We start from the raw sequence: 14,382 nt of genomic DNA on the forward strand, positions 1-14,382 counted from the left end.
GTTAGATTAAACCCTGTTCTTATATTAACACTCTCTTTTCATGGAGACCTGTAAAATTGGGAAGGAAAATATTTTAAATCAGTTTATAAATGCAGTTGCCAATTATTTCCTGGTGAAGCTCTGATAAAAATTTTTATAAATCTAATTCTCATAAATATTTAATTAAGGCAATCCTTTTTAATAAGGAAATTAGTGTAGTAAAGCATCATCAAATTCAGAGATCCTGCCTGAACCATTCCTCAGACGATGCCCTTAGAGCTTTAAAGGTACTCTGCTTTTATGGATGTGTTTTTGGGATAATCAGTCAGGCTATATTTTATTTCCTTTCTCCTTCCATTTATAATGTGTATTTCTCCACCCCCTTCACTAAATATGAGTTTTGCATCACACCATGTAAACACTGTAACTGATTTCTTGAAATTATGGTCTTTAAAATCTATTTTAGGAACTTAATGCATTTTCCATCCAAATACAATATATTAAGCATTTTTTCCCAGTTCTTGCAAATTTCCTTTTTTTGAGTCAGTGCATTTCAGTAAAGTATGTCAGGGTGTCTGTTTTAGCAAAGAAATCCCACCTTTTGGAGCTATAAAATATATGGAATTGAAAGCTGACACCTAATATATTTTTCATTAGATACAGATGTTCAATGTAAAACTCATTCTTCAAGCATTCATAAAAAAGCTGCATGGTTAAAAATGCTGTAATGTAATGTTCACAAAGAAATAATCATGCTTCTTGGTAAAATTGGTACTATTAGAGTAAGATTTATATTATTTGCTAAAGGTATTATATATTTATAAATGTGTTTTAGAATTTGCTTAAAACTTACCACATTCAGCTGCCACTGAGTCAGGACCCTCTCTGATTCTGATGTCAAAGGTATGATTGTGGCCTTAGGCACAGAAGGGCAAATCAGCTGCCCAGACAGAAATGTTTTGCCATACCTGGAGCCAAGCCTCGGTGGCCAACAAAACCTCTTCTAGATCCTCAAATAAAGTGTTTAGAAATATGGGTTTAAGAGCAAAATCCTAAAAGCAGAAATACGGTAATTTCACTTTTCTGGGTTTCCTTTTCCTTAACCTGAAAGGTGTAGCTTGGGAAACACTAAAGCAGAATAAGAAAGTATAGTATTTGTTACTACATTGAGCTAAGCACTGGGGTAGATAAAATATAATCAGATCAGACACAGTGCCTGTACCACATGAGGCTCACAGTTTAAGGGGAGGTAGAACAGATATCTAATCCCTGTGGAGATAGAGCCTTCCAACTCAGCAAAAAGGATGTAAAAAGATAGCTTCCAGTATCTTATGACAGCTGGTGATATGGAAATCTTGCTCAAGGGATTTGTAGGGTGTCTTACACAGTCCTTCTAAAACATATTTTTCTAAGTAAATAGACTCTCTTACAGTACAATTCACTGCTGCTTTAGAAATGGTCCGATATGCTCAAAAATGCTTATTCTGAAAATGGACTTCGGCTTTGTATCTGTTTTTAAGAATCAGACACAAAATGGAAAATATTTTCCTTATTAACAATTGAACATGTAGGCCTGTGTAGTACATAAGGTCTAAACATTCTGTTATGCTGACTTTTTCTATCTTGAGGCTATTAAATTTCATTCTTGGCTCAAGCTGAACTGCATACACTTCTGAAATAAGGACAGTTATGCATAGTCGACCTTTGTGGTGAATACTTACAGCTACTGCTCTTCTTCCACCTGCGGAAGTCATTAGGCTGCTAGGGGTGAAAATGTGAAACATTCAATAGAGAAAATGAAGCAGAAAAGAGCTATCTCCACTTCCCATCTCCCCAAAAGAGTTTTACATCAAACAGATGTTCCTTAAGGCCCAAATGCATCCAGTGTAAGTTCAGTTTAACAATAGAACAAAGCCCATTGTTCTGATTCAGAAGTGATTGCTTTAAAATGTTATCAATACAATAATGCTTTTAAGTGATTTTACAGTAGCTTGGAAGATTGGTTTGCAGTGTGTTCCTGAACTTAAAATACTTTGGCCCTTTGACTAACTTCATAAACTCTTGATCCCGTTGTTCTTTTTTTCCTCCAGCATATTTTCCCCCTTCCTCTGTACTATTTGCTGCTGCATCCATCTTCTTTTTGGAGTACTGCTCCTCACACATCTCTACACTTCTCAGAAAACACCATTTACTTCCCATTTCCCTCTGCATCAAACAAAATTTCCTCAAAATTGACTTCAAGGCTCTGCAATCAATTAATGGCATTTATTGAGCAATTATTGTGTTCAGAGCTCTGAATAAAGTGATTGGGAGAATACAAGGGAGTTGGGAAACACATTCCTGGCCCACATTCCCAAGTAGCTCTTTTTACTTGTTTTTACCCAACTTACTCTTTGTATCTCCCAAACTAACCTTCTAATTATATGCTGCCTTTAACTTTCCCACCTCTCTTCCTTCCCTCATACTGTTCCAGAAGCCTGAAACTGCATCCCCAAATTTGACAGATTACAGCTCTCTCCAGTATTCTAAACCCTCTTAAAATCCCACTTCCTTCAATGCACCTTCCTCAATGAGTCCCTTATATATACTAATTCCACAATCATCTCTAACCATTATGTATTTATTCATATTCATTCATATCCACCCTAAGCATGTGTTTACACATGCTTATTCAATTGTTTGAAATTGTCAATTCCATCGTTTATATCAATCACCTGTTTGTGTAAAGTTCTTGTTGGGAGGGAAACTAACTCTTTTTTCTGTTGTACTTTCCCAGGTATTAATTACAATGCAGTGCACCTAGTGGGTCTTTATTAAACACCATTACTATTAGTACAAACTAATTCTCTTCAAGAAACCTCAAGTTCAGATTAATATTTATTTCTTTATGGTGCTGGAGTAAGAGTGGTCTAATGGGTAGCACATGGGCCAGGAAGTCAGAAGGACTTGGGTTCAAATCCCAGCTCTGCCACTTGACTGCTTTGTGACCTTGGGCAAGTCACTTAATTTTTCTGTGCTTCATTTTACTCATCTATAAAATAGGGATTAAGACTCTGAGCCCCATGTGCGACAGGGACTGTGTCCAACCTGATTAGCTTGTTGATAGCCCAGTGCCTTGCACATAGAAAATGCTTAAAAAAATCATTATAAAAAGCTGGTTATGGATAGTAGATTATATAGCCTTTCTCCTCCAAGGCTTTGGTTTAAATTCTGTTTAGGTTGATAAGGATGAATGATTGGTAACAACTAATGGCAACTTGAGATAAAAGTGAAATTAAACCCTTAGTCCTGCTGAATTCTAAGGTTGTATATATAAACCCCCAAATCTCAGAGACATCTATATTTTATCTTTGTAATCTCTATACTGATTGGGTCATAAGGTAGAACAATGGAATTAATTATGGAGATCAAATTATATTTCAATAGTAAAGTAATGGAGTCTCCTATCAAGAATGAGGGATAAACTTCAGGATTAAGACTTTGGACTGTGATTTTGTGCAGAGGAATTGCTTATAATAATAGTGGTTTATACAGTGCCACTTGTACTTTCTCTTTCACTACCAGTTGTTTTTATAAGGGCACAGGGTGCAGAGAGGAAATGGGTGCACAGTTATGTAGCCCATTTTGAAGGCTGTTTACATGCAGGACCCACTGAAAGCCGATGTGGCCCCAGTAAAGTGCTGATGCTGTGCCAACACACCATAACCAGGAAGATGGTTGTCTTGGTAACCGCCACCATCTTTATGGCTCTTGTTAGCCATCTGTTTTCCAGGATTCCTGCTGGGGCCTGTCCATGTCACAGGATGCCTTAGTGGATTATTTGGCCAGAAAACTTCACCACTCATGTCATTGTACCTTCTCAAGCAGAACTAATAACTAATAACTAAATAACTACTTTAGACCAATTGATTGATAGCCCCTAGCAGACAGAACTAAGATCAGAACCCAGGTTCCTAATTGTCAGAAGAGTGGTAATTTCCAAGAGGAACAACAGCTGGGTGAATAGCAAAGTAGGTTTAAGTCAGGCACCTTAGGTGGACCTTTTGGAAGGAACTTTTATTCCCTCTGATTAAATAAATGAAGGATTTTATTTTGGGATTCATTTTAACACTCTTCTTAAGGCAAATAAAAAGTGAAAGGATTATGTAAAAATCAAACTGGATATGACCTGGTTATCTGATATCTACCCCATCGTTTGGTGTAGTGCATGGCTTAGTGGCAAGAGCATGGACTTCGGAGTCACAGGATGTGGGTTCTAATCCTGACCCTGCCAATTGTCTGCTGTGTGACCTTGGGCAAGTCATTTCACTTTTCTGTGCCTCAGTTACCTCATATGTAAAAAGGGGAATAAGACTATGAACCTCAGTGTGGGACCTGTCCCTGGACTCTGTCCAACCTGTATCTCTTGTAATACCCCAGTGGTTAGAACAGTTCTTGGTGCATAGTAAATGCTTAACAAATACTATTACTATTATTCTGATTATTACAGTGCTTATTATATAATAGGAGTTTATAAAATACCACAATTTTTATCATTATTAACAGAATTATAGGTCCAGTGTCAACCCTGTGGGATTCATTCTGTAAATCAAAAATGTAAAATTACCTGGAAAAGATCCTTTTAGATTGTATAATCCTCTGAGAGACAGGGAACCTATCTAATTACCACCTGAATATTCTTTCCCAGTAACGCATTGCTCCACACACAGAAAATGTTTAATACTACTGCTACTATTTTTTTTTAGTCTGCTTTGGGAGACTCAGGAAATAGTATAATTTGATTCCTTAATCTAATCATTATAACATGTTATTCTGCATGAATCTAAAATATGGTATATGTCATTTATTCAGGTAATTTTCATTTTGTCTTTCAGGGAGGGAAATAACCGCAGAAGCGTTTATGGAGAAGCTGGATAATGGTGCTTTGCTCTGTCGGCTTGCAGAAACTCTACAAGAAAAATTCAAAGACAGTATTGATGCAAACAAGCTGATTAAGGTAAAATATACTAGTGTTGTTTTTAATGTTCATTGCTAGAAGCACGCTGTTCTCTAGTTGCTTATAGACAAAACCTGGTGTCAGTATTCAGTATTAATGAGGAGAATAAAGAATAAGGGTTTGGAGATGATAGTGAATTTGCAAAAACTCATTCTTGCCCCACCATACTTAACTCCAAATCCTCAAAACCATACATGCACAATATTCAGTTTTTGTATCTGTAAGACAGGTAAATGGGGGCATAGAATATTACCTTAAAAATGCTTTATGATATCCTTCCTATGCACTGTAACTGATTCCAACTTTGCACTTCACAATGGGAGAACATAATGCCAAGGTAGTGTATGTAAGAAACTTCAGTAATAATAATAATGTTGGTATTTGTTAAGCGCTTACTATGTGCAGAGCACTGTTCTAAGCGCTGGGGTAGACACAGGGGAATCAGGTTGTCCCACGTGGGAATCATAGTCTTAATCCCCATTTTATAGATGAGGTATCTGAAGCAAAGAGAAGTTAAGTGACTTGCCCACAGTCACACAGCTGACAAGTGGCAGAGCTGGTATTCGAACTCATGACCTCTGACTCCAAAGCCCATGCTCTTTCCACTGAGCCACGCTGCTTTTCTAGTACATGACCTTAGCTTGGTTTCAGACTCTTTGGTTAGGTTTTGGGGCTGCTATTGTATAGAAATCATAAAAGACCACAAATATAATTCAAAGGTTGTTTGGTGGGCCCTTTAGTAAACTCCGCGAAGGCAGGGACCATGATTTTACCACTATGGTACTCTCTAAAGTTCTAAGTACAGTGTTTTGGTGTACAGTAAGTGCTTAGTAAATACTATTGGCTATCCGCTAGCCTCATTAGCCCTTGCTGAGCTCTTCAGTCATGAATGGTCTATCACCCTCCCAATCTCGTTTTTTTTTCCCCTCAAAATTAATTAGTGACGTCAAATCAGTCTGGTGATTAGAGTACATATTTCCTCAGAAATGCACTGTATGAAGATGAGGGAGCAGGGTAAAGATATACTGCATAAGCAGAGCCAGGCAAAAATTATTGCCTTTATCTTCTTTCTTCCCTCTGTTTTCCTGATCATCTGTCCTTCCTCTCGCCCCCATCCACACCTTCCTTTCAATCCTTGGAGAATTGGTTTGCCTAGCATTTTGGCCACTAAATAGTTAAATTCAGCACTATTTAGATAAATTCAGAACAGTAGTTCCTCTTTTTGTCAAAGCTATGCTATCTGAAAGAAGAGGGTAAGGTCTCTAGGAAATACTCCACTAGTTGATAATCAGATTATTTTTCTTCCACCTAGTCATTAGTACTTGTGGTTCAATTTCCAATTCTTTCGGTCCAATGTGTATATTTCCCAGGCCCACGCTTAGTACCACTAGTGTGTGATAGCTCTGACCTGTCATCCCTGACAGGTCTGTGGGTCACTTTTCATGCCTTTATTTTACTTCTCTGTGATAGGACCGGCAATAAATAATGTTGTGCTTTTTGGTGAGATAAATTAGCAGAAAAGTTTGCAATATACACATTTTTTAAAAAAGTGGGAATACTTTCTCCATCCATTTTTTTCTGTTGTTCAGTGATCTGCTTAAATGGTTTAAGCAACAGAGGCAAGTACTGGTGGTGCCAGTGGTTAACAGAGTGAAATCTCCCTGTAGATGGTTAAGTGTGTGCCTTGATGAAGTACAACCTCGTACAAGAATTGATAGCTTCTGGACTGATTTCTTTGATCACATTTCACAGTTAAAAGTATATGGGTCACTTCCTTTGGTTCCCCCAGACAGGATCTGATTGGTGGACATATATACCAGTGTGCATATTGAGATGCCACTTTTCTGATTAGTTACCCCATACAGGACCTACTGATTACTAAGTCTACTGTACTGTCCTAGAACTATTGAGTAGGCATATGGAAAGGAGATAGGTTCAATCAATCTGTGATATTTATTGAATGATTACTGTGTGTAGTGCACTTTACTAAGCATTTGGGAGCGTATACTTAAATAGAATTGATATACATAATGACTACCCACAAATACCATGGAGACTGAAGGGGGAAAAGACATGAAAAGAAATTACGGATGGGGAAATGGGTTCTGTGGGGCTGAGGATGGAATGGGCATTAAAGTGCTTAAGGAGTACAGACCCAAGAGCCTCAACAATACAGATGCGAGTGTGAAGAGGGTGGAGAAATAAGAAGTTAGTCAGGGAAGGTCTCTTGAAGGAGATATGATTTTAGGTGGGCTTTGAAAGTAGGGGGAATGGTGGTCTGTCAGGAAATAGGAGTTCCAGGAGAGAATTTCAGGTCAAAGGGAAGATCTGGACAAGGAATCAGTGGTGAGACAGTCAAGATCGAGGAACAGTCATAGGAAGCAGTCATAGGTTAACCTTAGAGAAGCAGAGTGCGGGCCGAGTTATAACAGGAAGTCAACAAGATAGAAGGGGGAGAGCTGATTGTGTGCCATAGAGCCAATGGTAAGGAGTTTTGTTTGATGTGGAGATGGTTGGACAACCATTGGAAGTTTTTGAGGTGTGGGGAGACATTTCCTTTTATAAAAATGATCCAGGAAGTATAAGGAAGTATGTGCTAGAATGGGGAGAGACAGGAGGTAGGGTGGTCAGGGAGGAGGCTGATTGAGTAGCCAAGCAGGATTTAAGGTAAATACTTGGATTAGCGTGTTAGCAGTTTGGATGGAGAGGAATGGGCAGAATATAGAGATACTGTGAAGGTAGAACTGAAAGGATTTGGTGACAGATTGAATATACCAGTTGAATGAGAGTAATTTTTAAAAGTAGAATTTCTGATTTTCCTAATCACTAGCTAACAGTGGCAGGAAGATTACCATTATACTGGCCAGTGACTATTAGAAAAGATGTCGAACTGACACTTAAGGTACCCTTATATTCTTTTCTGCCTTCCATTCTTAACTATCCATTCACCCGCTCACCTAAAGTCAGCCTCAGTAATCCTACTTCTTTAATAATGATAATAACGATGGCATTTGTTAAGCGCTTACTATGTGCAAAGCACTGTTCTAAGTGCTGGGGAAAATATAAGGTGATCCGGTTGTCCCATGTGGGGCTCACAGTCTTCATCCCCATTTTATTGTTGAGGGAACTGAGGCACAGAGAAGTTAAGTGACTTGCCCAAAGTCACACAGCTGACAAGCGGTGGAGCTAGGATTTGAACCCATGACCTCTGAGTCCCCAGCCCGTGCTCTTTCCACTGAGCCATGCTGCTTCTCCCAAATAATGTTGGTATTTGTTAAGTGCTTACTATGTGCAGAGCACTGTTCTAAGCACTGGTTTAGATACAGGTAATAAGATAGTCCCACATGAGGCTCACAGTCTTAATCCCCATTTTACAGATGAGGTAACTGAGGCACAGAGAAATTAAGTGAATTGCCCACAGTCACACAGCTGACAAATGGCAGAGCCAGAATTCGAACCCATGACCTCTGATTCCCAAGCCCATGCTCTTTACACTGAGCCACGCTGCTTCCCACGCTGCTTTGTCTTTCTCTTGTCCCTGTCTTTTTGTTTCCCGTAAGTATTTTTCTCCCTATCATTATTAAATCAGAACTACAATAATGTAGATACTAATATGTTCCTGGCATGAACATATTTGTATTCATTATAACAAATAATGTTAATTTGAAACCAAATTTTATAACTTTTATTAAAATGGTTTAAGACATTATTCTATCTAAGAGTTCCATATTTACCAGTATGTATGTCCTTCATATATAATAATGTACTAAATTCTGGGGTATATGTAGTGTATGCCTATTCGACACAGTTGCTGCCCCACATGAAGCTCACAGTCTAAGTAGGAGGGGAGTGGGTATTTAATCCCTAGTTTACAGATGAGGAAATTGAGAAACGGAGAAATTAAGTCAACTATCCAAGGTTACACATCAGGAGAGCTGGGATTAGAAACTAGGTCTTCTGACTCCCAGGTCATGCCCTTTTTCCACTAGGCCACACTGCATCTCCTTCCATCTTGTATACCCCTGAAGGTTTCTACAGCTTTTGGTCAAGTTTTATGCAATGTTCAACCCAATGAAAAATTACATGGACACTACAGAATGCAAATCAGATCAGTTTTTCATCTTATATTTCTAAAGTGAAGAATTTTCCTGGGAGAAGATTGTCTGGTAATGAATAGTAATTGCTACAGTTAATTTTGCTGGATCCTTATATATGAAAGTAAAAGTGTTGTCAAAGTCCATGAGTACTCTACCATTACTGATGACACCTTTATCTCACACAGTGCTACATACTTGAACAACAACACCCTTAAAATGTGGGTTAAATCAAGCAGTGTTTTAAAATGTATTTCTATTATCAAAATTCCTCAATTTATGACTAGAACACTAATAGATGAGCTATTATTGGATATAAATATGTTGATTACATTATTTATCTTACATCTTGGCTTCTCAGTGGAAATAGCCCGGGCTTGGGAGTCAGAGGTCATGGGATCAAATCCCGGCTCTGCCAATTGTCAGCTGTGTGACTCTGAGCAAGTCACTTCACTTCTCTGTGCCTCAGTTACCTCATCTGTAAAATGGGGATTAACTGTGAGCCTCACGTGGGACAACCTGATTACCCTGTATCTACCCCAGTGCTTAGAACAGTGCTCTGCACATAGTAAACACTTAAATACCAACATTATTATTATCTTTCATATTAAAGATCATAAGTCGGATGTGAGAATTGAGGAAGAAGCAGCATGGCCTAGTGGAAAGAGTTTGGGCCTGGGAATTAGAAGGGCCTGGATTCCTATCCCTGCTCTGCTACATGTCTGCTGTGTGACCTTGAGCAAGTTACTTAACTTCTCTGTCACTCAGTTATTTCATCAGTAAAATGCAGATTAAGACTGTGAGTTCCATGTTGGACATGAACAGTGTCTAACCTGATTACTTGTATCTACCCCAGCGCTTAGTGTAGGGCCTGGCACAAAGTAAGTGCTTAGCAAATATTAAAAAATGTGATGGTCGGAAACAGAGGATGAATTGACATGTGAGTTGAGTAGTTCACCCTAGAGTTTGGTAGTTTTATGGTTAATGCCTTCCACTAGACAGCAAGCATTCAAATGTCATTTGTAGGCCATGAGGAAGGATGAGGGATAACTGAACAGCCTTGTAAAATCAAGGAGGCCAATTGTCACAGAATTCCTTCAAGCATAATGACATTAGAGAGTGAATACTGGGGTAGATGTACCATTGAATTAGCCCAATAAGGTCATTTCTTTTGTTCTGGAATGTTCTGATGATGTTTGGACTCAGAGAGAGGAGCAGTGGAGGACAGGAAACCAGTGAGGTAAAAGCCTTTTCAAAGTCCCATCAACTTTTCCTTGCTAACCTCACCAACCTTTTTACAATGTCTCTAAATATCTGGCAATCAGGTTGTCACCTGATGAGTCTGCTAATTCTGGAAGATATTTTGAGTGTTATAATTTGCTGTACATCCACAATGGCAAGCTTGCATTGTTATGAGTGGCTAGAACTCCCTGTGTTGCAGCATAAAATGCTACCCAGAACACACTTTTTTTTTTACAGTAAGTACAGGAATGATTCATATCACAAGATTTCTATTGTAATTTTCTTCCAGAGGCTTAAGTTTCCTCTCCTCACTCTTCCAGTAATATTTTACTTTTCCTGACATATAATTTGAGAATTTCACAGCTGTGCAAACACATTTGCAAGCAAAAGGCATGCCTGGTATGTGTAAGGCTTGTGTGCTAAGAATGAGTCAGGGAACTTTTAGGATTAAAAAGTGTACACAAATAAAATGTGTTAATAGACAAGTGTAATGTATTTCATATTCTGTTTTTACAGTATAGATCTTTTTGTAGAGTTTCCGTCTCTAGACTGTAAGCTTATTGTGAGCAGGGAAACTTGTCTAACAACTCTATTATATTGTAGTCTCCCAAACACTTAGTACACAAACTCTCAATAAATACAATTGATTGATTCGTTCATTCAGTTGTATTTATTGAGTGCTTACTGTGTCAAGACCACTTTACTAAGTACTTGGAAACACAACTATTGGGGTTCACTGTTCTCTAGCATACATCTGGGAGACAAAGCAGTGAATGCTGACATTGTTTCTTGTTTTTTTTCTGCTAATCAGTAGATTTTATAAGATAAACCTAACTTTTTACTTTTTATTTTTGAGAGAATATAGACTTGAGTAATCACTCAATGAGTCTTATTCTGGCCGTGCAGATAAATCCTGGACTTCCACTAAACTAACAGACAAACATCTAAGTTTAGTGTTAAGCAGAATGAGCACAATTCAGTCCCTGCACAGGGAGAGACCAGGCAGTGTGAATATTGGATGAGGTGGGGAAAACTAGTTCCTTTGGTCTGTGCTCGGCACAAGATGTTAGGTGTCATTTTACAGGAGGTGAATTAGGCAGAGGCAGAACACATTTTAGGATACCTCGTAAGGAGTTAGTTGAGGACCAGTGCTACCAGTTAGTTCTTTTCCCACTGCTCCACCCCACCTTGGCATCTGAATGCATCTACCAGAAGAACATTGAAAAACAGTCAGTTACAGTAGAGATAGCTGTGGCCTAGGAAAGTTAATAATAATAATAATAACAGTGGTATTTGTTAAGTGCTTGTTATGTGCCAGGCACTGTTCTAAGCACTGGGATAGGTACAAGGTAATTGGATTGGGCACAGTCCCTATCCCACATGAGTCTCACGGTCCCTAATTTCCATTGTACAGATGAAGTAACTGGGGCACAGAGAAGTGAAGTGACTTGTCAAGGTAACACAGCAGACAAGTGGAGGAATCAGGATTAGAACCCAGTCTCTTTGACTCCCAGTCCTGGGCTCTGTCCACTAGGCCATGCTCGATCAATCAATGACATTTATTATTATTAATAATAGTAATAATAGTAATAATTTTCACATTTGTTAAGCCCCTACTATGTTCCAAGCACTGTTCTAATCACTTGTGGGGGGTACAAGCAAATCAGGTTGGACACAGTCCCTGTCCTACATTGGGCTCACAGTCTTAATCCTCATTTTACAGATGAGGTAACTGAGGCACAGAGAAGTGAAGAGACTTGTCCAAGGTCATATAGCAGACAGGTGGCAGAGCCAGGATAAGAACCCAAGTCTTTCTGACTCCCAGGCCCATGCCCTATCCACTATGCAATGCTGCTTCTCGATACAAAAGAGTTGGTAGACACGTTCCCTGACTACAAGGAGCTTTTGGTCTAGAGGAGAAGCTTTCAGTCTAGACCTGTCTGGAAGGGAGAACAAAAAGGTTGCGGGAAGATTACTTTTTCTTTTATTCCCCCCCCTTCTAGACTGCAAGGTCGTTGCAGGCAGCAAATGTGCCTGCCAAATCTGTTATATTGTAGTCTCCCAAGTGCTTAATACAGTATTCTTCTGCACTTAGTAAGTGCTCAATAAATACTATTGATTGACTGATTGCTTGTTCCAGAAGATGCCTCTTCCCCAGCGGGAAGAATGGGATTGCGCTCAACTCTAAATTCTCCAATTTATAAAATATTTCCTGGCAGCTCAGAACATTTTACAGATTCAAAATAAATGAATACTCATTTCTGGGTGATAAATAGCCCTAATTGACAAATAGAAAATTCTCACATGAGAAAGCTGACAGCAAAAAATGGTAGTGGTGTTAAGAACATGAAGCTTTTATCTTCTCATGATAATAATAATTGTGATATTTGTAAACACCTTGTACTAAGAACTGTGCTAATTGCTGAGGTAGATATACTGCAATCAGATCAGATACAATCTCTGTCCTACGTAGCCCTGACAGTCTAAGAAGAAGGAATTACAGATGTGTAATTGTGTAATCCACATTTTACAGATGAGGAATCTGAGGCAAAGAAAAGTTCAATTTCTTCCTCAAGGTTACACAGCAGGCAGGTGGCACGAGCCAGAATTGTAACCCAGGTGTACTGATTTCCTGACTTGTGCTTCCTGCTAGGCCATGCATATTCTCGGTTGGGTTTGGAATTTTTTTGTTTTTGTTTTTATGATATTGTGAAGTGCTTACTATGTGCTAGCCTTTGTACTAAGCGCCACGGTAGTAAAAGCTAATCAGATTTGACATAGTCCTTATCTGACAATGAGACCCATAGTCTTAATCCCCATTTGGCAGATGAGGTAACTGTGGCACAGAGAAGCTAAGTGACTTGTCCAAGGTCATGCAGCAGACAAATGGTGGAGCCAGTTTAAATCCCAGGTTCTCTGACTCCCAGGTCTGTGTTCTTTCACTAGGCCACAACACTTTCACAGTGCACAGTTGCTGGAATTTGGTGAGGGAAGATAGAGCCTGGAAGAATTTTTATACCTTTTTAAGTCTGATAATGAGCTGCACAGAAGAGCGAGGACATGCAGAAAATTATTTTCAGTCCCTGCCCAAGAATTAGAGCTGGCCATTTTCCTTTGCTTCCCCACAAATCCTAGTGAACCCCCCCCCCCCCCCAAAATCCATTTTTTTTTTCTTGCTGGGAGCAGGGTTGGAGGAAGCTGCTGGACGCAAGGCCCCCAATTTCAGGAAAATTGGGGGATAAATGGTGTGGTGTCCAGGGAGAGCGCTCTGTGGCTGAGAGAATAGGATCCTGTCCCAACTTGCCTCCTCTTCACTAGCAATGCAAAAATTGAACCTTAGTAGACTTGAGAAAGGGAGTAAGGCTTCACTTCGTAAGCCTCCTAGAAGTGATCAATCTTGTGGAATTTATCAAGGGGGAATGTCTGCCCATACAGTTGGATTAGCTTCATGATACTCTTCAGATTCCGCCAAACTGTTTGGTCCTTTTGTTTCTTTGGGTAGAGTCATTTTATTCCCCTCCTCATTCCCAGCTATTACAAAGGTCCTTGAGTGACTTCAAAAGGTCCAGAATGTTTGGATCAACTCTGCAGGCTATTGACAAAATGAGAAATAACCTACTGTTACCTAACAGAATGCTACATTATACTCCAGTGGGAAAACAACACCCACAAATTCTGAAGACAGAATTCAGGCCTTGTTCAGGAAGACAACAGACAGAACATCCAAGGCAGATACTTCACCTACAGGGTATTTGCTCAATAAGAAAAGGCAGTTCTCATAGCTCTACAGGACACAGTGGCTAATTATTTTAGAGAACCCTGGAGTTAAGGGTTGAGGATTTATTATTTTTCTTGAAAACATGTTTAGGCCTTATTTTTAAAACACTTAAAAATCAAAGATCAAAATTGGAGAAATTCAAGGGTAGTGCTATTACTGTTTATTTTTATGAAAATTAAACAAAATACAGATTTGGTCAATTTAACAGCTGCAAACTCTGTTGCTCTAAAAGAGTTTTTACCAATTGAAAAACCAATTAAAGGACGGAGAGTTTAACCTCAACCAGCTTGTGG

The 14,382-nt window shown here is 39.0% G+C and overlaps 1 protein-coding gene across 8 annotated transcripts in view; it reads left to right on the forward strand.

The window, feature by feature from the left end:
• The window catches only part of GAS2 (growth arrest specific 2), a 119,564-nt gene that overhangs the window by 17,063 nt on the left and 88,119 nt on the right, over positions 1-14,382 (forward strand). For all 8 annotated transcript variants that reach the window (XM_016226096.3, XM_039911449.1, XM_039911452.1 and 5 more), the window contains one exon: positions 4,854-4,975. In XM_016226096.3, the coding sequence (XP_016081582.1) occupies positions 4,854-4,975 (122 nt within the window). The remainder of the gene's footprint in view (positions 1-4,853; positions 4,976-14,382) is intronic.

This window comes from Ornithorhynchus anatinus, chromosome 3 (genome assembly GCF_004115215.2).
Source record: "Ornithorhynchus anatinus isolate Pmale09 chromosome 3, mOrnAna1.pri.v4, whole genome shotgun sequence".
Lineage (NCBI taxonomy): Eukaryota > Metazoa > Chordata > Mammalia > Monotremata > Ornithorhynchidae > Ornithorhynchus > Ornithorhynchus anatinus.